The sequence below is a fragment of the Emydura macquarii genome, unplaced genomic scaffold (genome assembly GCF_026122565.2).
Source record: "Emydura macquarii macquarii isolate MOO-44397 ecotype Brisbane River unplaced genomic scaffold, CSIRO-AGI_Emac_v2 contig_2422, whole genome shotgun sequence".
Taxonomy (NCBI): Eukaryota; Metazoa; Chordata; order Testudines; family Chelidae; genus Emydura; species Emydura macquarii.
In genome coordinates, this window is record NW_027132559.1 from 34,108,632 (window position 1) to 34,133,783 (window position 25,152).

At 38.0% G+C, this 25,152-nt stretch overlaps 1 protein-coding gene across 2 annotated transcripts in view; it reads right to left on the minus strand.

Annotated features, from left to right (window-relative positions):
- Positions 1-25,152, minus strand: part of LOC137162424 (pituitary tumor-transforming gene 1 protein-interacting protein-like) — a 58,505-nt gene that overhangs the window by 28,959 nt on the left and 4,394 nt on the right. For both annotated transcript variants that reach the window (XM_067562231.1, XM_067562230.1), the window contains exons 2-4: positions 21,129-21,181; positions 11,735-11,843; positions 1,248-1,356 (exon numbers count right to left, since the gene is read on the minus strand). In XM_067562231.1, coding sequence (XP_067418332.1) covers positions 1,248-1,356; positions 11,735-11,843; positions 21,129-21,181 — 271 coding nt within the window. The remainder of the gene's footprint in view (positions 1-1,247; positions 1,357-11,734; positions 11,844-21,128; positions 21,182-25,152) is intronic.

Genomic DNA, 25,152 nt, shown 5'->3' on the forward strand with positions numbered 1-25,152 from the left:
ATGATCTAAATCACCAAGTGGAAATCTGGATTTAAATAACGGATTTTAATCAACTTTTCCATTTGTACTCGTTATTTTCTATAGAAAAGTGCATTCTCATTGGTTGATATAACCATTAAAACATGTTGACTTACAACTCAATAGAGAATTTACACTTGATTTGGTACATCTTTTTACTACCTAGGAGGGTACATATACTAACTATATACTTTTATTTAAGCAATTACACAGCGTAATATTTCCAGATTCTTATTAATGGTACATTTTAGTATGTTAGAAAACGAGTGATATATTGCTTATTAACTAGTTAATTTACTTTTGCTCATTATTTGTGTCAAGCTGAATTAGGATGGTAATTAATTAAACACAAAACAGCATTTAGATTTATTTTTATTAAACAAAACAGCCTTAAAATGTTTTGGATACATAAATGTCTCTTATCAAAATATGTTTCACATTTACAACTAAGTTATGGTAAGTTTAGGTCTTAATATAGTTGGTATTAAATTCAGATTTCATTTTAAACAGATTTTTTTTTTTAAATCTGATTTTTTTTTTTTTTTTTTTTTACATCTACTTTGCCAGGCAACAGACTTGGCATGTGGGGTTTATTTTATTTTTTTAAATGAACTTTGTGCAGAAGACATCTAATCTCAGAAGACAATCATTTAAAACAAGTGAAATGAAGGAAACTAATGGATCTTATAACGCAGTCTGTTCATAGTGGATACTGTATACTGCTATACCATGAACTTGTTTTAGTGAAGAATGAATATTAACTCACTGTAAATGAGGAGCTAATGTAATTTACATTCCAATATGCTTTGATTCATCTACCTACTCTCATGGTTACATGCCATATTTTGTAGAATTAAATATTAAAGCTTTTTAAAAATATTTAAATTTTACATCAATCTTTGGAAAAAATTCCTGTTAAGATGATTGTTAAGTTTTAAACAAACCACACACACTCTACATGTGATTTTTTAAAATAACTATGAAATATATGTATACATACACTTTTTCATTTTACCTTCTTACCACGAAGATGTGATTTAAGAATACAAGACTGAAGTATATAAATATGTATACATCTTTAACCAAAAATACCAAATTTATTTTACTTCAAGTTCAATTTCTTTTTATTTTACTTTTATTTTATTTTATTTTACTTCAATTTCTAGTGGGACTACTGGAGATTATGCATTGTAGGACCAACAAAGTTAAGAAAAGAAAAATATATTTACCCCCTAGAACGCTTTCTGCAGTAGCAGCAGTAACAGCAACAGACAGCAATGGACAGCAGGATGAGTCCTGCTATTACAGCTATGGCAATGATGAAGGCTTCAAAGTTCACTGTAAAATAAATAGATAGATAGATAAATATAAAAAATTAAAACAACTTGTAAGACTTGAGCAGTGGCCATTTGTATTTATCTTCTTTACAACTTCTCGCTGCTTCCCCGATTAATGTCTTAGTCATTCTCAATTTCACTTGTGGTTTCTTTATGCAGTACTCTTAATGGAATTTTAGTAAAATAGGTACTAAGGCAACACTGTTCAGTTTCATGTAAGAACTCTGCTACTGTCAGTTACTGAAAAATTATCATCCACCAGATTAATGAGATAAAGTTGCTTTTAATCCCTTTGTTAGCCCTCTCCTTTATGAACTGTCTATTCTACTTTTATATATAAGCATGCTCATCTCAGATTTGGACATGGCAATGGAAGCTCTCTCCCAATTTTTCTTCATATACTAATATTTTCTCAGTTACAGAGCTATAGGGTGGTTTTTGCATAACTGGGCAATCTACAACCATTATACACATCTTCCAGACATTTTCAGACCATAGTTTGTTTTTGGAGATATGAACCATTAGTGTCAATAACTTGCATGGTTAAACCCTGGACGCATCCATCTGTTTTGAGTTGTGGCCAGGAAAGGGGTCATTAGAAGCTTTGATGAAAGCTGTTGCAGTGGAATGAAAGAGACAAAAAATGGATTGGAGAGGATTAGGAATGGAATTGGAGAGGAACCCTAGACAGTAGCTGTGGACAGTGTGTTCGATGATCTTAGAGATGAAAGAGAGAACAGGTGTTAGAGAAGCAAGTTTGTTTTTTAAAGCGTTAAACATTTCTCCTCAGATCCCATCCATCATTTTATCCCCTTTCCTCACCACAACTGCTTGCTGCAACAGATCTCCAATGCAGCTCACATATATATTCACTCTCTTCCTACACATCAAAGGCCAGAAGTTTACGATGGTGGATTTGTGTTGATGACATTAAATGACAGCTCCCTCACATCAAGTAGAACATGGAAAGTTTTTCAAGGCATTGCATTCTCAAACGTATTCCTTAGTTTAACACTCCACTGCAAGATTTAATCTGTGTTGTGTAGCACCAATGAAAGGGTTCTTAAAAAGCCAAGATTTCTGGCATAGAAAGTACAGATTTTTAGTAACATAGGAATTTCCGTATTGGATCAGACTCGACACCATCTAATCCAGCACCAGTTGCTCCAAAGGAAGATTTAGGAATCCTGCAGTGGTAGATGTGGACTAATATGCCCCCCATTACATCTTATTCTGGCCTCTAACAATTAGAGATTTGCTTGCCCTGAAGTATGAGATACAGTATCCCTCCTAAAAGTTTTATAATAATTAATGACAACTCTGGATATACATATAAACATTCAATCCTTTCTGAACTTGCTAGGTTCTTAATCTCAGTGACTTTCTGTGGCAATGTTCTACAGTCAAATTATAGGTTGTATGTCACTTATTTCCTTTTATTGGTTTTGAATTTCTCATCCTTCAATTCAATTGAATATCCTCTTGTTTTTGTATTATAGACAGGAGAAGTTCTTGATCTACTTTATGCCATTCATTATTTTAAATATTTTTTCATATTGCCTCTAATTAGTTTCATAATCCCATTCTTTTGAGTATCCCTCCATGTGAGAATTTTTCCATGCCCTTGATCACTCTTGTTGCCCTTCTCTGTTGCCTCTTCCCCCAACCTCAATCCTGCAATATACTTCTTGAGGACATATCTCGCCTCACCATGACTAATTTTCACTTGATTCCTTTCGATAATTCACTAACACTTTGGTTTTTTATCTAAAACTGATGTTTTTACTGAGTTGTAGAAAGAGATCCCTTAAAGTAGAAATCAAGATGCAACCTTAACAATGCTTCTTGTTAGCACACTTCAGTAATTATGGAAATATTAGTCCATCTCGATAATTAAGCATGACCTCCATTTTGCACTTACAGCAGGGAGTCAGCCTCTTCGTTTTGTATGAAAATACATATCCTATCCAAATTTACAGCAAACACTTACTGAGTACCGTACAAGTTTTCTGAAAACTGACAAATCAGTTCAAGTTAAAATTAATTTTTAAAATGAACGCTAAACAATTTAGCATCTGTGTCAGTATTTTTGTTTTCCTTATGATCTGAATAATGGAACAATACAGGCTCTTCATTCTTCCCTATAGTTAAAATTTTCATGAAAATCTTATGATGAAATTATATTTGAACAAATTAGGTTGTAATTAAGCTTATTAACAATTGTTGTAGCCAATTCTTGTGATTAGATATACTACAAACAGGGTCGGTTTAACAGCTCAGGTAATTTAAGGGGGGCCACTGTAATTTCAAACAATCACCATTCTTCCTCTATCGCTAATTTTCATGTAACAACTTTATTGGGGTTATAAATCAGTGGCATGAGGGAGACCGCCCACATTCCAACAGTTCTTAATGGTAGATTATTTGTCTAATAGTCTCTGCTCTCTTAGGGCATGTCTAAACAGGGATTAAAAACACCCCACAGCTGGCCCAGATCAGCTGACTCGAGTTCATGGGGCACATGCCGCAGGGCTGTAAAATCACTATGCAGACATTAACGCTCATGCTGGAGCCCGAGCTCTGGAATCCTGTGAGGGTTGAGGGTTCCAGATCATGGGCTCCAGCCTGAGCCCAAATGTCTAAACAGTGATTTTTTTAGCCCCGTAGCCTGAGTGAGCTGACCTGGGCCAGCTGCAAAGCTATCATCCCTGTGTAGAAATACCCTAAAAGTTATGTAACCACTTGGCCATTGGTGCTTGAAAGGCATAGCACCACTGCATTAGCTCAACAGAGGCAGCGCTACTGGGGGAACTGAGAAAGGAGTACATGGGGAGGCCCTTAAAGCACAGACACATTAGGACTCATATAAGAGTGTGCTCTTCTCATCCCTTCATAGAGTACTAGCCTCACTGACAGCCCACTAAACCAATAAGTCATTTGCAAATAAAGGAAGAGATTCACCAGTATACTTCAGCTGCTACACACTGCTCTGACATTGCAAATAGCTGTAAATCCACCTTAAGTGAACAATGTGTACTGGCTGGTTTGTACTGTGCTGATGTAATGAATCTGCTCTTAAAATTCACAGATTTATACAGAAGATTAGAAGGGACTGTTAGATCACCTAGTATGACCTCCTGTATAATACAGGTCCAAGAATTTAACCCAATTATTTCTGTAACGAGCACAATAATTTGTGCTTGACTAAAGCACATCTTTCAGAAAAGCATCCAGTCTTGACTTGAAGATATCAAGAAATGGAGAATCCATCATTTTTTCTTGTCTATTGTTCCATTGGTTAATCACCCTCACCGCTAAAAATCTGTGTCTTATTTCTAATCTGAATGTGTCTGGTTTTAATTTCCAGCAATTGCTTCTTGTTATGTCTTTCTCTGCTAGACTGGAGCCTTTCCGTAACCACTCTTTTCTCCCTGTGTAAATACTTCTCCACTGTAATCAGGTCCACTCTCAATCTCCTTTTTGACAAACTAAACAGACTTCGCCCTTTAAGTCTTCAGAGTAATTCATCTCCTCCAGCCCTTGAATCACTTTTGTGGCTCATTCTGCCCCCTTTCCAATTTTTCATCATTCTTTTAAAAATGTAGACACAATAGTCTAGTACTGGTCTCACCAATGCTGATCACAGAAGTAAAGTCACCTTCTTACTCTTCTTCGTTACCCAGTTTCTATCTCCAAGGATTGCATTAGACTTTACCACCACAGCATCACACTTGCAGCTCACGTTCAGGTGTTTGTTCACTATGACCCCTAAAACCTTTTCAGTGTCACGATTTTCTAGTCCCTCATTTTTTAGGTATGGCCTCCATTCTTTGCTCCTAGACCTATAAGCTTTCATTTGGCTACATTAGTGTTTTATTTGAATGAAGCTAGCCTACCAAGCTATGTTAACCTCTCTGTACGACTGTCCTGACCTCATCATTCATGGCTCTACCAATGTGTGTGGCATCTGCCAACTTTACCAACAGTGATTTTATATTTACTTACAAATCATTGTTGAAAATATTGAATAGTATTGAATTTGGAACAGATCCCTGAAAAATTCCACTGAAACACCCCATTCAATGATGATTCCTCATGGACAACACTCTTTGGAACCTGTCGTTTAACCAATTCTTAATCCACTTAATATCTGCTTTATTGATATTGTACAGTATTAATCTTTCAATTAGAATGTTGTGTACTAATAAGTCAAACACTTTACAACTTTTTTTAAAATGATTTAAGGTTGATACAACGTATCTTCAAATCATTAGAAATATCACAAGGCAGCATTCTGAGTTTCTTGTTTAGTCTATGTATAATTATTTTTTAAGCCCAAAGAAATTCCAAGACATTAAGAAACTCAAATAACCTGAACTTTGTCCGGTAGTGCTACCACATAGGAAAAAGTTAAAAAAAATTAAATATGTCTTTAAAATCTAACCTAGGACTACAAACACTCAAATGCCTTAAACCTAATGAGACAAGGTGGGTGAGGTAATATCTTTTATTGGACCAATTTCTGTTGATGAACAAGAATTCTTACACATTTGAAGGCAAGTGGTCTGTGTGTGTGAGATAAGCAATCAAAGAATCTAAATGTGCTCTCTCTCTCTCTCCACCAATTAAAGAAAGAACCTATGTGGGTAGTGTCAGCGTCAGCTTGTTTTTATAAGAAGAAGCTCTAAGTATGGATTCTGGGAAAGATTCCGCACCTCTGGACTGTTTGGATTCTAACAGGACAGAATAAATGAACGAGAAGACAAAGATCCCCAGAAGTTACTCTGGGCAACCCTGAGAAACTTTTGTAGAAATCTGCCACTTTTTCATCTCTGCAACCATTTGGAATTATAGAATGTGACTCACCTGTACATATATTTTAACCTGCTTTAACCTCCCAGAAACTCTCCGTTTTCTTAGCTAATAAACTTTTAATTAGTTTCCAACAGAACTGGCTACTAGTGTTGTCTTTGGTGTGAGATCTAGGATGCAACTCGATCTGGGTGAGTGACTGGTCTCTTGTGACTGGGAGTAACCTGGAATATTTGTAATTTTTTGTGTAAGCGACCATTCATCACATACTCCAACTTGCCTAGGTGGCAAGACAGACTGAGGAGTTTAAGAGAACTGTCAGTGACTCCATTATAACATGACCGTAGTTCTTTGGGAGTTCACATTTGGTACTGGGTTGGTGAAATCTAATTCCAGAACATACCAGCAATTTGTGGTGTCTGCCATGCTTTCGACAGTCTGCCCTGAGGTAGGCTCTCCCTGCCCTGAGGTAGGCTCTCCCAGTCATAAGCCACTCCAGACAACATGACAATTACAATGTCTGTCTTATGGCTTTTTGCCCTTACGTTACTAATACGTATTCTTAACTTTAGATCAATGTTAATATAGTTTTTGTTCCTTGAAATATATTAACAGAATCAGAAGATTAGGGTTGGAAGTGAACTCAGGAGGTCATCTAGTCCAACTCCCTGCTCAAAGCAGGGCCAACCCCAACTAAATCATCCCAGTCAGGGCTTTGTCAAGCCACAACTTAAAAATCTCTAAGGGTGGAGATTCCAAAACCTCCCTAGGTAACACATTCCAGCGCTTCACCACCCTCCTAGTGAAAAAGTTTTTCCTAATATCCAAACTAGAGCTCCCTCACTGAGACCATTGCTCCTAGTTCTGTCATCTACTACTACTAAGAACAGCCTAGCTCCATCTCCTCCCAGGTAGTTGAAGACTGCTGTAAAATTCCTCCTCCTCACTCTTCTTTTCTGTAGACTAAGCAAGCGTAGATCCCTCAGCCTCTCCTCCTAAGTCATGTGTTCCAGCCCCCTAATCATTTCTGTTGCCTTCTGCTGGACTCTCTCCAATTTGTCCACATCATTTCTGTAGAAGGATCCCAAAACTGAACAGAATATTCCAAATGTGGCCTCACCAGTGCCATATAGAGGGTAATAATCACTTCCCTCGATCTGCTGGCAATGTTCCTACTAATACAGCCCAATATGCCGTTAGCCTTCTTGGCAACAAGGGCACACTCATGTCCAGGTTCTTGTTCACTGAATACCCACCCATCCCAGATCCTTTACTGCATAACTGCTGCCTAGCCAGTCAGTCCCCAGTCTATAGCAGTGCATGGGATTCTCCCTTGCTAAATTCAGAACTCTGCATCTGTCCTTGTTGAATCTCATCAGATTTTTTTTGCCCAATCCTCCAATTTGTCTAGGTCACTCTGTATCCTATCCCTACCCTCCAGCATCTACCACTCTTCCCAGCTTAGTGTCATCTGCAAACTTGCTGAGGGTGCAATCCACCCCATCCTCAAGATCATTAATGAAGATGTTGGACAAAACCAGCGCCAGCACCGACCCCGGGGGCACTTCGCTTGTTACTGGCTGCCAACTAGACATCAAGCCATTGATCACCAGCCAATGAGCCTGATGATCTAGCCAGATTTCTATCCATCTTATAGTCCATTCATCCAACCCATACTTCAACTTGCTGATAAAAATACTGTGGGAGACTATATTGAAAGCTTTGCTAAAGTCATGGTATATCACGTCCACTGCTTTCCCCACATCCACAGAACTAGTCATCTCATCATAGAAAGCAATCAGGTGGTCAGGCACGACTTGCCCCTAGTGAATCCATCCTTCCTCTCTTCCAAGTGCCTCAAAATGGATTCCTAGAGAACCTGTTCCATGATTTTTCCAGGGACTGAGGTGAGGTTGACTGGTCTGTAGTTCCCCAGATCCTCCTCCTTCCCTTTTTTAAAGATGGCATTATAGTTGCCTTTTTCCAATTGTCTGGGAGCTGCCCCAACCGCCATGAGTTTTCAAAGTTAATGACCAGTGGCTCTGCAATCCCATCAGGCAACTCCCTCAGCACCCTCGGATACATTTCATCCGGCCCCATAGGCTGGACATGCACAAGTCTTTCTAAATAGTCCTGAACCTGTTGTTTCAGCACTGAGGGCTGCTCACCTCCTCCCCATTCTGTGCTGCCCAGTGCAGTAGTCTGGGAGCTGACCTTGTCTGTGAAGACAGAGGCAAAAAAAGCATTAAGAACTTCAGCTTCTTCCATCTCATGTCACTAGGTTGCCTCCCCCATTCTGTAAGGGACCCACACTTTCCCGACCACATTCTTGTTGCTAACATACCTGTAGAAACCCGTCTTGTTACCCCTTATGTCCCTTGCTAGCTGCAACTCCAGTTGTGCTTTGGCCTTCCTGATTTCACTCCTGCATGCTTGAGCAATATGGTCGCTTGCCATGTTTACTATTCTTTCTGCACATCGGGATGGTTTGTTCCTGCGCCCTCCATAAGGTTTTTCTTAAAATACAGCCAGATCTCTTGGACTCCTTTGCCCCTCATATTAGCCTCCCAGGGGATCCTGCCTATCAGCTCCCTGAAGGAGTCAAAGTCTGCTTTTCTGAAGTTCATGGTCCATATTCTGCTTTTCTCCTTTCTTCCCTCTGTCGGGATCTTGAACTCTACCATCTTATGGTCACTGCTGCTCAGATTACCACCCACTTCTACTTTCCCTACCAATTCTTCCTTTTTGTGAGCAGAAGGTCAAGAGGAGCACTGCCCCTTGTAGGTTTCTCCAGCACTTGCACCAGGAAGTTGTCCACAACACTCTCCAAAAACTTCCTGGATTGTCTGTGCTCTGCTAGATCACTCTCCCAGCAGCAGTCAGGGTGATTGAAGCTCTCCATGAGAACCAAGTCTTGTGATCTGGAAACTTTCACTAGTTGTCTGAAGAAAGCCTCGTCTACCTCGTTCTCCTGGTCTGTTGGTCTATGACAGCCACGCACCCCAACATCATCTTGTTGCTCTCACCTCTAAACTTAACCCAGAGACTCAACAGGCTTTTCTCCAGTTTCATACTGGAGCTCTGAGCAATCCTATTGCTTTTACATACAGTGCAACTCCTCCACCTTTTCTCCCTTTCCTGTCCTTCCTGACCAGTTTATACCCTTCCATGACAATGCTCCAGTTGTGTGTTACCCCAGCAAGTCTCAGTTATTCCAATTATATCATAGTTCCTTGACTGTGCTAGGACATCCAATATCTCCTGCTTGTTTCCCAGCTTCTTGTGTTTGTGTACAGGCACTCACGATAACTAGCTGATTGTCCTACGTTCTCTGTAGGGATCGGGAAGCCTCTCTTGTTGCACCCTCTTCCTTGTGCTTCCTCCTGGCGTCCCATTTACCTCCAGACTTAGGTCCCCATCCCCTAGCAAACCTAGTTTAAAGCCCTGCTCACTAGGTTAGCCAGTCTGCCTGTGAAAATGCTCTTTCCTCTTTGTGAGGTGGATCCCATCTCTTCCTAGCAATCCTTCTTCCTGGAACAACATCCCATGGTCAAAGAATCCAAAGCCCTCTCTCCGACACCACCTGCGTAACCACTCATTTACTTCCAGGCAGGGTGGATAGTCATGTAACACACACCTTATGAAACACACAAGATGCCCTAATGGTGGGAAATATGAGCAAATCTCAATGCAATCTGAACTATGCAGATGCTAAGATGTCTATAAAGGAAAACTGTCAGGATCAGGACATTTGGTGTTTTACCACAGCAACAGGTAGGGAGTTACTCTCTCAGGCCAGTAATGAATATCCTTCTTTAAAAAAAAAGGACAAGATATAGATTGTTACCCTGGTACAAACCTGAGAGGTGCCTTCACACCACTGTGTACCTGGAGTGCATGTATTCAGAACAAAGAAATAAAAAGTAGACCGTGGTACCAGAAAAACAAGGCAGAAAGCTGACTGGTTAGACCTAGTTTTAGATGATGTTCCCAGTACTTTACTTGTAAACAGAATGGATATTAAAAGGTTATCTTTAGGAGTATAACTTGAGGAGCACTCCTTCTGTGTAAAATGAATTTAACAACGCTGCATGAGACAGCTTCCTGGAAACTGATACCATATTGAACCTGCTTCCTTACTATACTATTATTTGACTTTTTAGCAATAAATCTGATTGATACTGGTTATTTGGTCTCAAATATATTTCATATTGAACGAAAGTGTGGTCAAGCAATTGACAATAAAATTTATCAACAAAATGGAACAAATATCAATGTCAGTCTGTGTCCCACCAGCTACTTTATTTGCTTATTATCCATGAAAATACAACAAATTCAAACAAGAGTGCTTTTACATTCATCTTCCTCCTTTACCTTTGACTAATAATTTGTCAGCATGTCAGGTTCCAGACATCAATTGTATCTGGGAGCTATTTGTTCCCCAGCTTTCCATTTTTCCACCAATACACAGCTGAACACGAAAATGCATTTCACGAATTGCACTATTAATTTTCAGCAACATTGAATCAAAAATAAGTGGTGTTGCTTCATTTCATTTGCAACAAGGAGGAACAACAGTGCCGTCCTCAAGGGGCAATTAGTTCCCTGCTGTGTCTGAAGTGGACAAATTCAATGAGACCATACATCCATATGGCATGCTGCAGTGTGGAATTTGTAATAAGGTTTCCTGCTTGCTGATTTAAATCAGATTTTTATCATGATTTAAAATCAATCCACCTTAATGTTTCCTAGTGCACACCAGTGTGATTCTTGTTGGTCCGTTTAGGTTCTGAATTCATGGCTGGGATCACCACCACTCTCTTTCTATTTTGTATAGCACCAAGAACATCTTAACAACATACAACTTTCTCAAAGTGACAAGCCAGGCAGGATACACAGACCATAGGATTCATAATCCTTACATTATTCACACACAAACTAATTTGAGAGTTAAACTTGCTAGACTGCATAATTTGTCAACACAAACTATAGAAAGTAAGGAAATAAGCAGAATGACTTCCCTGCTTATCAGCCCATTTGTTAACCCCAACTGCATCTCTTCAGCACCCATAGCCCACATACCTTCATCCTCAGCCTGAACTATTCACATGCGCTCTTGAACTTTCCAGCTGCATTTATTCCAATGGAAATACTGGTATAGTACCAGTTCTCTGCTGCCATCATAATTGTCTGTGCATTCTGAGGAGCCAGCCATGAGAGTAGCTATATGTTTCTATCATGCTCACCCCCTTCACCCAGGGCAAAGGAGGACAGACACATCATCCTACCTTTTGTAGAGGTGGAAGAACTCAACTAAGTAGCAAGGGGTTAATATGCTTACTAAGGCAGAGCGCCCTTATTTTACACTTCAAAGGCTGTCCCTAAGGACATCAGGTGGCTATTATAGTGGATTTTATCTAAGATGATGCTCCTTCTGTGCAGCATCTTCTAAATCATAAATACTACATGGTAGTCAACTTAATTATTGAATAAAATCAATATGATCTTACTCTAATTTGAATTAGAAGTAATCACATCTGTCTATTAAAATTACTATTAGTACCTACTCCAGCAAACTCCCCATCGAGCATCTGCGAGTGGACACAGTGAAGATGATGGAAGAATACTTCTCACAGGGTAGTCCATACAAGTGTTGTTTGTGTTACACCAAAGGCACTGTACAGGAGAGAAAAAGACATATTACACCTACTGCCCATCAGACAGCTATTTCCAATTAAGGGCCCCAATACGACAGTCCATGAACAAAATTCCAAATTAAGTGAGCATAAATGCTATGTCCCATGATCTTGAAGAATGAATCCCTACGCAAATTATGGAAGCCCTAGTTGCAGTTTATCATTAGGACTAAACTGAGTTTCATACTCAGAAAAAAATTTCAAACAATGGTGTCGAATATGAAAAAAAGCATATCCACCCCATAATTGTAGCACTTACTCTTCAGGTACAGAACGATCTTTCTAACATTTAAGTAATCTGTCAATTTAAGTCAGAGTCATAGAACTCAAGGCCAGAACAGACCACTAGATTATCTAGTTTGACCTGCTGTAAATCACAGGCCAACCCACCACCCACACACTAAAAACAACAGAAATGAAACCAAAATAAATGAGACCCACAGGAGACTAGACTATTATTATGCCGCGACCATGCCCAATATACCTAGGATCAAATGCACTGGTACAAATGGCTACAGTTTTAGATTTTGAACAGAATCAAGGTTTTACCTATTTAAAGAACAACTTTATGTCCCTAAAACCCACCAATGGCCAATTAAAATCTGGTCAAAATTCCAAAAGTAACACATGCAATAGTCAATTTTCTGTAGAAATTCTACCCGTCACACAGAATTTTCCTGTAAACATGGTAATTCAGAAAGGACAAATGTGGAATTACTCTATGGCAGTGTTTCTCAATTTCATTCCCACCCCAGAACCTTTGCACACCCCTGCCATACCCAAGGAACCCTTGCACCCCCATGCCATGCCCTCCACCGAAAAGTCAAGAAAATCTTGCTCTTTTCGGCGGCGCCCGAGCAGCTGTTCAGCGGCGCGGTTCCACTTCTTCGTCGAACCCTTCAACTCGTTCCCCGGAACCCTTGGGTTCCGTGGAACACCATTTGAGAAACACTGCTCTATGGGTTATTTCCATCCCACTCAAAATTTCCTGGAAATTAGCTTAATATTAGCTTTAAAATAAAGCTCATCTCAAATTTTGAGGGTAATTTCTTTGTTTTAGTGGGTAATCCATTGTCTAATAGTGTTAAAATTCCTGAAAAAATTAACTGAGGTATTGTGTAGTCCTCCACAAGAAAAAGACAAAACTTGGTCCCAAACAGTCACCACAATTGTAAAGTCCCAAAACTAAACCCTGAAAATTTTAATGCGTTATACTGGACCTTCCTTTCAATTTGATTTATTCTAAAAGAAAACCTACAAAATTCTCCCTACACCTAGCTAATTAAAGGGCAAAAATTAGTCAAATAAAATACAAACAAAAAACCCACAGGACTTCATTTATTGTGTATGTTTCATTCTAGTACCATATCTGTTCAACAATCTAAAACACTGGGTTAGTTAAACAAATTAAAATTCCCCCAAAAATTGCATATAAATTTTTCAAAATAAATGAAAAATAAATATTTTGCTAATATTTTAATCCTAAAAACAGAATGAAAAAATTTTAAAAAATGTCTTTTCGAAAAACAGCACGAACTGTTAAAAAACCCTCCAAAGTAAAAATTAAAACCCCTTCAAAAATCAAATTGTGGGTATGTAAAATAATTTTTTATTCTCTTAGCGATTCAAAAATCCATGCAAAACATTTTAAACAAATATATATAAAAATAAAAAAGCATCCTTCTCCACATAAGGCATCCTTGTGGCCAGTTTTTTAAAAAATCTAATCAAGAAAATTAATATTAAAAATTGGTCCTTTTGAGAAATTTAGCATCCTGTGTTGGACTTTTTGTCCAAAGTTACACAGACTCTTCAAACTACTCATAAACTTAAAACTGAAGTCTTGTGCACTTGCTCTTTTTTTTTTTTTTTTTTTAAAGAAAGGATAAGTTATTTTTTGCCATTAGTCCTAATGATGGAAGGCTTCTCCTTCAAAAGATGCAGATGAACAACTTTGTCTACAGAAATTTCCATGAAGAACTAACTGCCTTCATCTATTGTTCTCAATGTGAGTGTGGCTACCGGATGCCCTTACCAAAGATGCCTTCTTTTAAAAATTGTGATCACATCTTATTGCTCCCAATGGGAGAGCAGCCAATCAGCCCTTACAAAGATGATGATTGATCCCTGACAAGACAAGGGCCACTATCTTTCCCGAGTGCAAGTTGGCTTCTCTCCCACTGAAAAAAATGGGAGGTACTGACCATTTTGAAAGAGGCATCTTTACTAAGGGCAGCCTGTAACCTCATTTCCACTGAGAACAATAGAAGGATGATTCTTCATGGAAATCTCTGTAGAATAATCATCTTCTGCTGAAGGAGAAACTTTCAATTATGAAGCATAACAGCAAAAAATGACCATTAAGCCTACAAAAAAAGTCAAGAACGACACTTTGCATCAGATCTACCTAACAAGGGCAGAAGTGGAAAAACAGGGGTGTGTGTGTGTGTGCAGAGGAACATGGACCTCGGGAGATGGGCAGAAGCTAGGCTATGTATGCAGGGGAAAGTAGAGGTTGGGAGCTGAAGGGAATTGGAGAGTACACTCTGACTGCTTTGTGCTTTTCGAGAATGGGGCAAAGCAGCCAGAGAGCATCACTTGGCAAATCTGCCCTCAAAGTAAAATTAAGAAAAGATTCAAGGTGAATATTACATATCTTCAGATCACTGCAAATACCAGACAGCGACAGTCCCTTTGGATTTCTTGTTTACTGTTCACATATGAAATGTTTAATAATTTCAAAAAGACAAAACAAGGAAATTGTCAGGTAAAAAGTTATATTAAACCAAAATTAGGGTTCAATACATATCAATAATTTAAGGGTAAAAATTTTTACAGATGTTGCAATTATCAGATACAAGCATTATAAACCCAGGACATTCAGCCCTTTTCTCTTCACACTTCTCTTGACAAAGTCCTTCTACTATAGTCTAAGTCTCCTATGTCTCTTCTTGCTTTCCTCTTCCTTCCATGCTTGGTTTGCTGGTCATTCTTCTACCACTATCACAAGTCCAGCCAACCCCAAATGTGTGATCTCCAGCCCATCTGTCATTAAGAGTCACAAGCTCATCTTCCCCCTAATTTCTTCCATGAGCACTCTGGCAGTAAAGCAGAAGGTAGACATTCTCCTCAGTATATTTTCTGCTTCTTGTACCTTTTTTTCTTCTCTCTCTGTAAGTCACACCATTTCCAAACCATAGAGCAGGCAGGGACAAACACATGCAGAATACACTTTTCCTTTCACTGTTACTTAATTGCTGGTCCCACAGTACTACTAGCACCTTTTTCACTGCTTCCCATGAACACTGTGTTCTCCTTTTCAACCCTCCAGATCTCTTTCCAATGGCATTAAATACTTCTCACATACACATATTCTTTATGATTCCTGAAACTTTAATCAACAGCTCTTCTACCTTCCCTACATGCAAAACTTCAGTTTTTAACACCTTCAAACACAGATGCCCACTGATAGCCTCTTTACCAATTCTTCTCTGCTGTCACACATGCTAGTGACCTGGCCCTTTTGTGTTCGTTTTCTTTCTCTCCCCAACAGCTTGGTTCTCCTACTAATTAACTCCTTAACTATGATGAAGTGTGGACTCAGCACATTTAATTGTCTCAATCCCCCCATCACCTCAAAACTCTCCAAAATTCATGTTTTGTTACCACATTAGCTCTTGAACCCTCGACAGCTCCTCTATCATCTCAATTTCCTTAATCCTCCCCCCCTTAATACTCCAAATACCAGCTCCTGCAGAACTGAGTCGTATGCTTTCTCTTGATCATTAAATACTGCATAGCAGTTATGCCCGCCATTTATCATTCTTTCCAGCATCCATCTCATTAGCAAACATTGTGTTTGTAACTCTGAAAAAAACATTATGGTTCTTTCAAAAGTTTACAACTGAACATTAACTTAATACAGTTTTGAAACACTACCATGCAAAATAAAAATGCTGCTTTCCTTTTATTGTTTTAGTAGTTTACATTTAACATAGTACTGTACTATATTTGCTTTTTTTCCCTTTTCTCTGCAGCTGCCTGATTGTGTACTTCTGGCTCCAAATGAGGTGTGTGGTTGACTGGTCAGTTTGTAACTCTGAGGTTCTACTGTACTCCTTTCCTTTCCTAAAGCTATGTTGCACCTCTCCTACATTTTCCTGCTATATTTTCTTACTACAAATATTAAGCTCTAACCATAGTTGTATGGTTATTGAATGGTGTTGTTCTAGGGCACAGTTAAAATTGTGAGAGTGCCTTAACTGTGCATTTTAATGTATTTAGATTTCTTTTAAATTTAACATCAACTCTGAATTTCCTGCTATAATTCCAGCACGGCTATAATGTTTTTATTTTTTAAAAGTGCTAATTTGTACCCAACCTTAACTCTAGTTTAGTTTAATTTAATTTTTATCTTGGAATATAATATTGATACCAATTCAGAACTCCTTCACCACATTACTGAATCAGTGAAGAAATATAGACAGGATTTTAATAATAGCCCTTTCCAGATCACATTTTATTAGGACTTACTCACTACAGGAAGAGATTTTATCCAGAAATTATTAGTGATCCAATTGTACAACCAAAAAAATTAGCTCTTAGAACCAATGATCTATTCTGCAGAATACACTGTTTTGTTTTTCTTTACAGGAGTCATAATACAAAGCCATATGCAGGAAATAAAGTTCTGGAATCAACTAGATAATTGTTTTCTTAGAAGTGGGGAAAGAGCAATTCATTTCTTGTAACTTGTGGTATGCATGTTGTTTTGGTTCAAAGAATCTTTCTGTAAAGACAGGAACTTAATTTTACCAAAACAACCAGAATGCTTTAATTTTCCCCAAATAAATATCCTTACAGCATCAATTTTAAACCAAGATTTTAGCTAGTTCAGCCGACACAAAAAAGTACCACTTCTTATAACATGCAAGATGAAGCGTATGAATATATAAAGAACAGCCAGCCTAATAACAGCTTGACTGATAATTGGAGCCACTGCTAAGCTGCTGCTGGCTGTAAGTAATGGTGTGGAAAGGTCAACTTTAGCAGTTTCTGGAGACTGCTTGTGTAACTGTTACAAATGTATGCAGCCTCAAGGGCAGATGGTATGGGAGTGCACAGGTTAAAATAAAAATTCTTTAAGATTTATTCTTGATGTCAAAGCAGAAACTGCTTTACTACCGCTATTATTTATTTATTTATTTTAAAGAAAGCTACAAGACAACCAAATTGTATTAATACTATGAAACACTTGCCTAACTTAGGTCCTCAAATTCATAAAAATCGAAAATATTTTGCTGGTCTACTTAGGCAGAGATCATTAGCATAGTTTGCATTATATTTTGAGATTATTATTTTAGGGCCCAAATTTACATTGGAATCTGCTACCACAGATTCCAGATTTTACATGAGGTTTCACTGACATCAACATGAGCTTGTGGCCTGAGGCTGTACTCATTATGAGGATAATATCTTTGATAATACTAAGTATAACAATTCTTAGCCTCATGAACGCAACAAAATGCTGCTTCCTCTATCTTCTATAATTAGAGTTACAGAGGGCATAGGATTAATCTGTCACGCAGATAAGTCATTGCTGTTTTAAAAAGCTTCTATGTAATTTGTTAGTGTCAATTTGCTTTTATCTTTATTTATTTCTGCTAGCATGTCTGAAATTTATTTTAGTAATATAAATTTTAAGAACTAAATTCTGGACAAAACAACTCAAGAAGAGAATGGTAGAGCCAATTAAAAAAAAAAATCCACATTTCTCAAATGTCTAGAAAAAAATTGAAAAATTAGGCTTTTTAAAAATCAAACACAAAAACAGGTTTCCTCGGAAAAAGAAATATATACACATCCAACTGAAAGATCTTAAAATGCAATATATAAGTAGTCTCATTTATATTATGTCTCTTGCTTTGGAACTTCACGTTCCAGGGACCATCAAGCTACCATACGTACAAATAGGGAGAATAGAAGTCTTTCACTTCATCCAATGCCAGACATTCTATGATGGTCTGTCAAGAGATACAACGTGCAGCAGATAGCTGAACTGGTACAGTCATTTTATAACCACAGCAAAAAAGATGCCATTAAGCTCTCTTTCCAGAAGTCAATACACAATGTTCAGTTACAAGATTTAAGAACTCAAGCCAGAATTTTCAGATATGGTGCCTAAAATAAGGGATATAAAGTCTACATTTAGGCACCTAAATATAAGTGACCTAATTTCTAAAATGTAAAGCACTGTGAGCTTCCAGGGAAGACAACGGAAACTGTAACTGCTCCAGGAACTCTGAAGATCATGCCACTTTTCTTTAGGTGCCAGAAGTTATAACATTCTGACTTCATTATTAGGATAATAGTTACAGTACTTGGTTCAGTTTAAGAGTTAGTAGAAATTTTTATCGTCTATTCCCCAAATGCTTATTTTCATTTTCTGCTATTTTATGACCAAAATGAGCAATTGGGTATTCTTCTACTTCAACAATTAAAAAGAAATAATTTCCAATGATCCAGTGCCTTTACATTGCATACATAAATGCTAGTAGTTTATTATATTTATGCACATGTGATTGGCTCAATCAAGTCTAAACTCATCTCTCCAAGGTCAGTGCTGGTGATACTGCGGCAATCTCACTGCATCATCCATCATTCTGTCTTCAAAGGAAGTCTGTCAATAGTTCAATAGATTTTCAAGATAACGTATCTACATTTTTCCTGATGTCTTCAGCACACCCCCGAGGATTTCTTTTGCTCTCAATGCACCTGAGTAGCAGTCACTTGTGTTGATGGAGTGTGTAGGGGGTGGAGTGGTGGTCAGGAATACACCTATTTACATGCCAACATTTTACTACTTACAAGCAGCATCTATTCAAACAAAAAATACCATAAAACTTCCTAAAACATAGCCAAGTCAGTGATAAGTGACTTCATCAATATTTACCAAGCTCACCCTAGATGACTCACATTTACCTTCTCTTGTTTTCTACTTCTAAGATGATGAGCATCTTTATTTATTGCTTTGCTAAAGTCTCATGTTGAGATAATGAAGGGCTAACAGCACACACAGTGAGTAATTACACCAATACAGACAGAATCATCATATTTCATCTTATTTTAAAATTTGCTGTCACAGAGCTAATTGGGACTAAATGAAATAACCCATCACAAAGTAACATAGGTGGAAGAATTCAGACAGTTTTTCCTAGTGAAAAGAAGTTTTACAATAATTTTTACTATATTGTATACAGAGCTCTTTGATATATTTGCCCATAAATTCTGAAGTGACAAATGGACAGTGGGCGCCACTCCCTCACCCCAGCTAACCTAGTGCACATAAAGGGGTTCCCTCTACTCCTCTGGGGTGCAGATTTTCTGGGGGGCAGCTGAACCTCAAGTTAAGACCACTTCTGTATGGCTAACCCCATCTCCAGCTGATGACATGCAAATCTACTGGAGCAGAAGACAGGTCTTTTATATTGGCAACAGGGAGAGGGGAAAACAGAGAGGAAAGGTTTGTCAATGGCCCCTGAACAATTTTATTAAAAATAAAGAGCGGAACCAATCTTTTATTCATCTTGACCCTTACTTTTTATAAATGGTATCTCTGACTAGATTCACACTTCAAAAGATTTCTATTTTTCATTAGCTTGATAAACGAGGAATGCTTTCTGTGATGCTGGCAAACCAAGTGCCGACTCTGGCCAAAGCCATAGGTTTTAGCTAAGAACTGACAAACTCATAGCTGGAAACCAATCCAGCTCACGTGTTAGTTTTGTTCAAAATAGGTATTAGTTTTACAGGAATGTATTTAGTGCTTAGACTCTATAAAATGCTTCTAAATTGCTGCATGTATTCATCTCACTTGTAATGTCTGTATTACTTGCTACAAGGCCATATGTAAGTTTTGCTTTATAACTTTGAAAACATTTGCTCTGAACTCATGAGCCCAGACACAGGAATCATTCGCCCGCTCATTCAGGAGGCCTGTGAAGATTAAACTGGCCATTAAGGAATATTGCAATACAAAGGATTGGTGAATGATCCTATCTCACCTTGGAAATGCTACATGAAAGGGAACTCCCCTCAAACTGGAAGACTAAGGGCTGTTATCAGTGTACCACATCATACAGCTGCACCACAGGTAGTGTTTCAGTGAAGACTCTACTATGCTGGTGACCTCCCGTCAGCGTAGTTAATCCACCTCCACAAGAGTCAGTAGCTCTGTCGACAGGAGAAGCCCTCCCATTGAGATAGCGTTGTCTACACCATCAGCACAGCAGTGCCGCTGTAAGAGTGCTTGTGGCCACATTATGTCGATAGGTGAGAGCTCTACAGCCGACATAATAAAGCCACCTAAATGAGGTGGCTATGCTGGCGGAAGAGCATCTCCCGCCAACATAGCTCTGTCCACACAAGTGCTGATGCTGGCAAAACTTATGTCACTCTGAGCAACAAAAGTTTTGCCAGCATAAGGGCGGCATAGATAAGGCCTTAATGTAAAAGAAAAAACAGGGTCACGAGATTTTTTTCTCTCTTTGCTGTTTGAATTCTCACAGGGCCAGAGATTCTAAACTGAAATGAGAGATCCCCCAGAGTGATCCCTGGGCTTGCCCTGAAACACATTTTGAATTGATAGATCACTATAACTCTCACTTTTAGGATTTAGACTGCAACTCATCTGTTTGCTTGCTTTAATCTGTAAATAACTCTTTTCCTAGTTAATAAACCTTTAGATACTTTATTACAGGATTGGCTACAGGCATCGTCTTTGGTGTAAGATGTACCAATTGATCTGGGATAAATAACTGGTCTCTTGGGACTATAAGCAACCTGAATATTTAGTTATTTCTGGCTATTTATCACTAAGTCCAGCTTGCCTGAGTGGCAAGATAGACTGGAGAGCCTAAGGGGACTGTCTGTGACTCTACAGAAAGATCAATAAATGTGAACTCCTGGATCACTATGTTACTGGGTTGGTGAAATCTAATTATAAAATGTATCACCAGTTTGGGGTGTTGGCACTATTTTTGACAGTCTGCCCTCAGGGAGGCACACAGCCATGAGTTACTCGACACAACATGACACTTTAATGACTTATACTGTTTTGCTATCTCCTTTCCCCTCTCTCTCTCTGGGCCTGTGTGACACAACTAAGAAGTTAGCATGTAGTAAGACATTTCAGCATCATCTCATCACATGTAATAATCACCAGATTCTCTGACCCCCAAAATAGCAAAAAGATGCCAAAACTTACTGAAACATTTTTCAGACATTCTTCACAGGACTTCCAGGAGAAATCAGAGCATGCTAGAAAAAAGAATTATATGAAAGATATAGAATATTTTTTTTAAAAAATCAATAGCATCAAATAATATAACTTTTTAATCACAGCATGTATACACAAAAATGTAATTTCATCTATAAAAATACATACAAAGAAGGAACAACACTGAGTTTGCCTTTATTTTAAATCAAAGCTTTCATTTCCAATACTATTGTAACAAGTAAAATGATACTGAACACTCAATTTCACGACCACACTGTTCAGGAAAAAAGTTATGCCCATGCTTGAATCTAATTTTCAAAAGGAAAATCAGTGAAAAAGGACTGTTCTCTCTAAGATGATTACGTGAGACTTAACCCGTGACCCATGAGTTTTGAGCCTGCCTACATCTTTGCTGAAATTCTAAATCTCTTACAGTTCAATTTAAATGAAATTCTGAGCTCTGCATCTTTGGAAGCAGAAACTTAGTAATGGCTAATCTGGATATAGTACCAAATTTGCCTCCTTTCCATAAAAAGTCTTAAGAACTTTTAAAAAAGGTTTAAAAAATAAAACTACATGGGACAGGCATGTTCTCATTCTAAGAGGAAAAAAACCTGACGATAGGAGACAAAATTGCTTAGCAAAAAAACTCAAGAAGAATTGCAGAGGGATGTTTTAGAAACCAAGTGATATGGGAAGAGTTAATCTATATTTTAGTTGGGTTTTAAAATGAAAAAAAGAATCTTCTAGCAAAGAAAACCCATTGCTGGTTCATATTGCCTGAGGACGATTACAGCTACTAGTTTTCACTATCTTTCAGTTGCAGATAACAGGATGCAACTTGTTTTAATCATTACAGAAAAAGTTTAGAGGTTAATGTTTGTGAAAAGCCATCCTAACAGCCCTGGAGACTGGTCTTTTATCAGCACAGGTATAATAGCTTCTTCTCACTGGCCCAATGAGGTGCTTCAGTCCTGACCTACATGGACCACTTCTAGAGATGAAAAGATTGTTCAGTCACTGGCCCAATCAATCCTTGATTTTCTACCTACTCTGTCAAAAAGGGTTTCAACTGTAATTTGTGTGTGTGAGTGGATGCCTATCCACTAGAAACTGGCATGACACCATTAATTCATTTCACAGAAGTCACACATAGCAAGCCATCAGATAGTAATGACTTAGTCAGGAATATAGTTTTACTTTTTACAGAGCACCAGCCATTAGTCATAGAAAGATAAGAAAATTTTAGTTTGCAAAAATTGTCAAAGAGCTTACTGTTTCTTTTTCCAAAACATTTAGAAGATATTTAAACATTTCATAGTTCATTGTCCTGACACTTTGATATTAATTCTTAGCATATAACAAATTTGTGCTTTATTTACAAGTATATTTAGATTAAATTAATAAATTTGTTAAAAATCCACTGATTAGCTCACACTGTACTGATAAGTAGCCAATGCAATTAAGAAACTCAAATTCTAATAGTATGGCCAGTACACCAACCTCAAGGAAAAAGTGGAAATCAAAATTTGAAAAAAATTCATAAAGCCTATAGCAAATATTCCTTAACTCTCTAAATTTAATTTCTACATTTTTAGTAGTGTTACGTCATATAGGCAAAAAAGCATATATACCATGATCAGAGCTACAAAACTGAAGTTTGTAAATGAAGTTCAGGAAATTGGTTCATTCAGTGGACCAGTATTGTCAGAAAGATATGGGAATACCAGGAATTTTTAAAATTATTTTAAATGGATGACCTTTTATAAATGAAAGTAAAAATGAAGCAAACAGCCACAATAACTACAACAAGAAAGTAAATGGTGTGCAGGATGATCAATGGGACACAGTAATACCAGGGTACAAAATATATTGGAAGGACAGAATAGGTCTTACTGGAGGGGAATGGCACTATATATGAAAGAAAGTGTAGAATCAAGTGAAGCAAAAATATTAAATGAACCAAACTGTACTATACAATCTCTATGGATAATAATTCCATGCTTGAATAAGAAGAATATAGTGGTAGAGATATATTGCCGACCATCTGACCAAGATGGTGACAGTGACTGTGAAATGCTCAGGGAAATTAGAGAGGTTACAAAAATAAAAAACCTTAGCAATAATGGGGAATTTCAACTATCCCTATATTGACTAGTACTTGTCACCTCAGGACAGGATACCGAGAAAGTTTCTTGACACCTTAAATGACTGCTTCTTGGAGCAGCTAGTCCTGGAACCCACAAAAGGAGAGGCAATTCCTGATTTAGTCCTAGAGTGGAGCACAGGGTCTGGTCCAGGAGGTGAATAAATCTGGACTGCTTGGTAATAGTGACCATAATATAATAAAATTTAACATCCAAGGGGGGAGAGGTAGCAGGCAGGAACCACACCAAAGCAGCTCACCATGATAGCATTTAATTTCGGAAAGGGGAACCACACAAAAATGAGGAAGTTGGTTAAACAGAAATTAAGCACAGTTGTACAGCGCCAAAAGTGAAATCCCTGCAACCTACAAGGAAACTTTTTAAAGACATCATAAAATAGAGGCTCAATTTAAATGTATACTGCAAATTAAAAAACATAGGACCAAAGAAGTGCCACCATGGCTAAAGAAGCAGTTAGAGGCAAAAAGGCATCCTTTAAAAAGTGGAAGTTAAATCTTATTGTGGAAAATTGAAAGGAGCACAAACTCTGGCAAGTGAAATGTAAAAATATAACTAGTAAGGCCAAAAAAGAATTTGAAGAACAGCTAACCAAAGACTCAAAGTAACAGCAAAACATTTTTTAAGTACATGAGAAGCAGGAAGCCTGCTAAACTACCAGTGAGGCCACTGGACGATCAAGATGCTAAAGGAGCACTGAAAGAAGATAAGGTCATTGCAGAGAAACTAAATTAATTTTCTGCATCGGTCTTCACAGCTGAGGATGCAATGGAGATTCCCAAACCTGAGCCATTCTTTTTAGGTGACAAATCTGAGGAACTGTCAAGATAGCATTAGAGGAGGTTTTCAAACAAATTGATAAATTAAACAGTAAAAAGTCAGCAGGACCAAATTATATTCACCCAGGAGTTCTGAAGGAACACAAATCTGAAATTGCGGAACTGCTAACTGTGGTATGTAACCTATCATTAAATCAGCTTCTGTACCAGATGACTGGAGGACAGATATGGGACGCCAAATTTTTAAGAAAGCTCCAAAGGCGATCCTGGCAACTATAGGCCTGTAAGCCTAACTTCAGTACCAGGCAAATTGGTTGAAATTACAGTAAAGAACAGAATTATCAGAGACACAGATGAACACGATTTGTTGGAGAAAAGTCAACATGGTTTTTCTAAAGGGAAATCATGCCTCACCGATCTACTAAAATTCATTGAAGGGGTCAACAAGAATGTGGACAATGGTGATCCAGTGAATATCGTGTACTTAGATTTTCAAAAAGCATCTGACAAGGTCCCTCACCAAAGGCTCTTAAGCCAAGTAAGATGTCAAGGGATAAGAGGGAAGAGTCTCTCCTGGATCAGTAACTGGTTAAACGATAAGAAACACAGGGTAGGAATAAACAGTTAGTTATCAGAATGGAGAGAGGTAAATAGTGGTGTCCCCCAGTGGTCTGTATTAGGACCAGAGCTGTTCAACATATTCATAAATGATCTGGAAAAAGGGGTAAACAGTGAGGTGGCAAAATTTGCAGATGATACAAAACTATTCAAGACAGTTAAGTCCAAAGCAGACTGCAAAGTTGCAAAGGGACCTCACAAAACTAGGTGACTGAGCAACAAAATGGCAGATGAAATTCCATGCTGATAAATGCAGAGTAATGCACATTGGAAAACCTAATCACAACTATACATATAAAATGATAGGATCTAAATTAGCTGTTACCACTCTAGAAAGATCTTGGAGTCATTGTGGATAACTCTCTAAAAAACATCCACTCAATGTGCAGCAGCAGTCAGAAAAGATAATGTTGGCAATTGTTAAGAAAGGGATAGATAATACAGAAAATA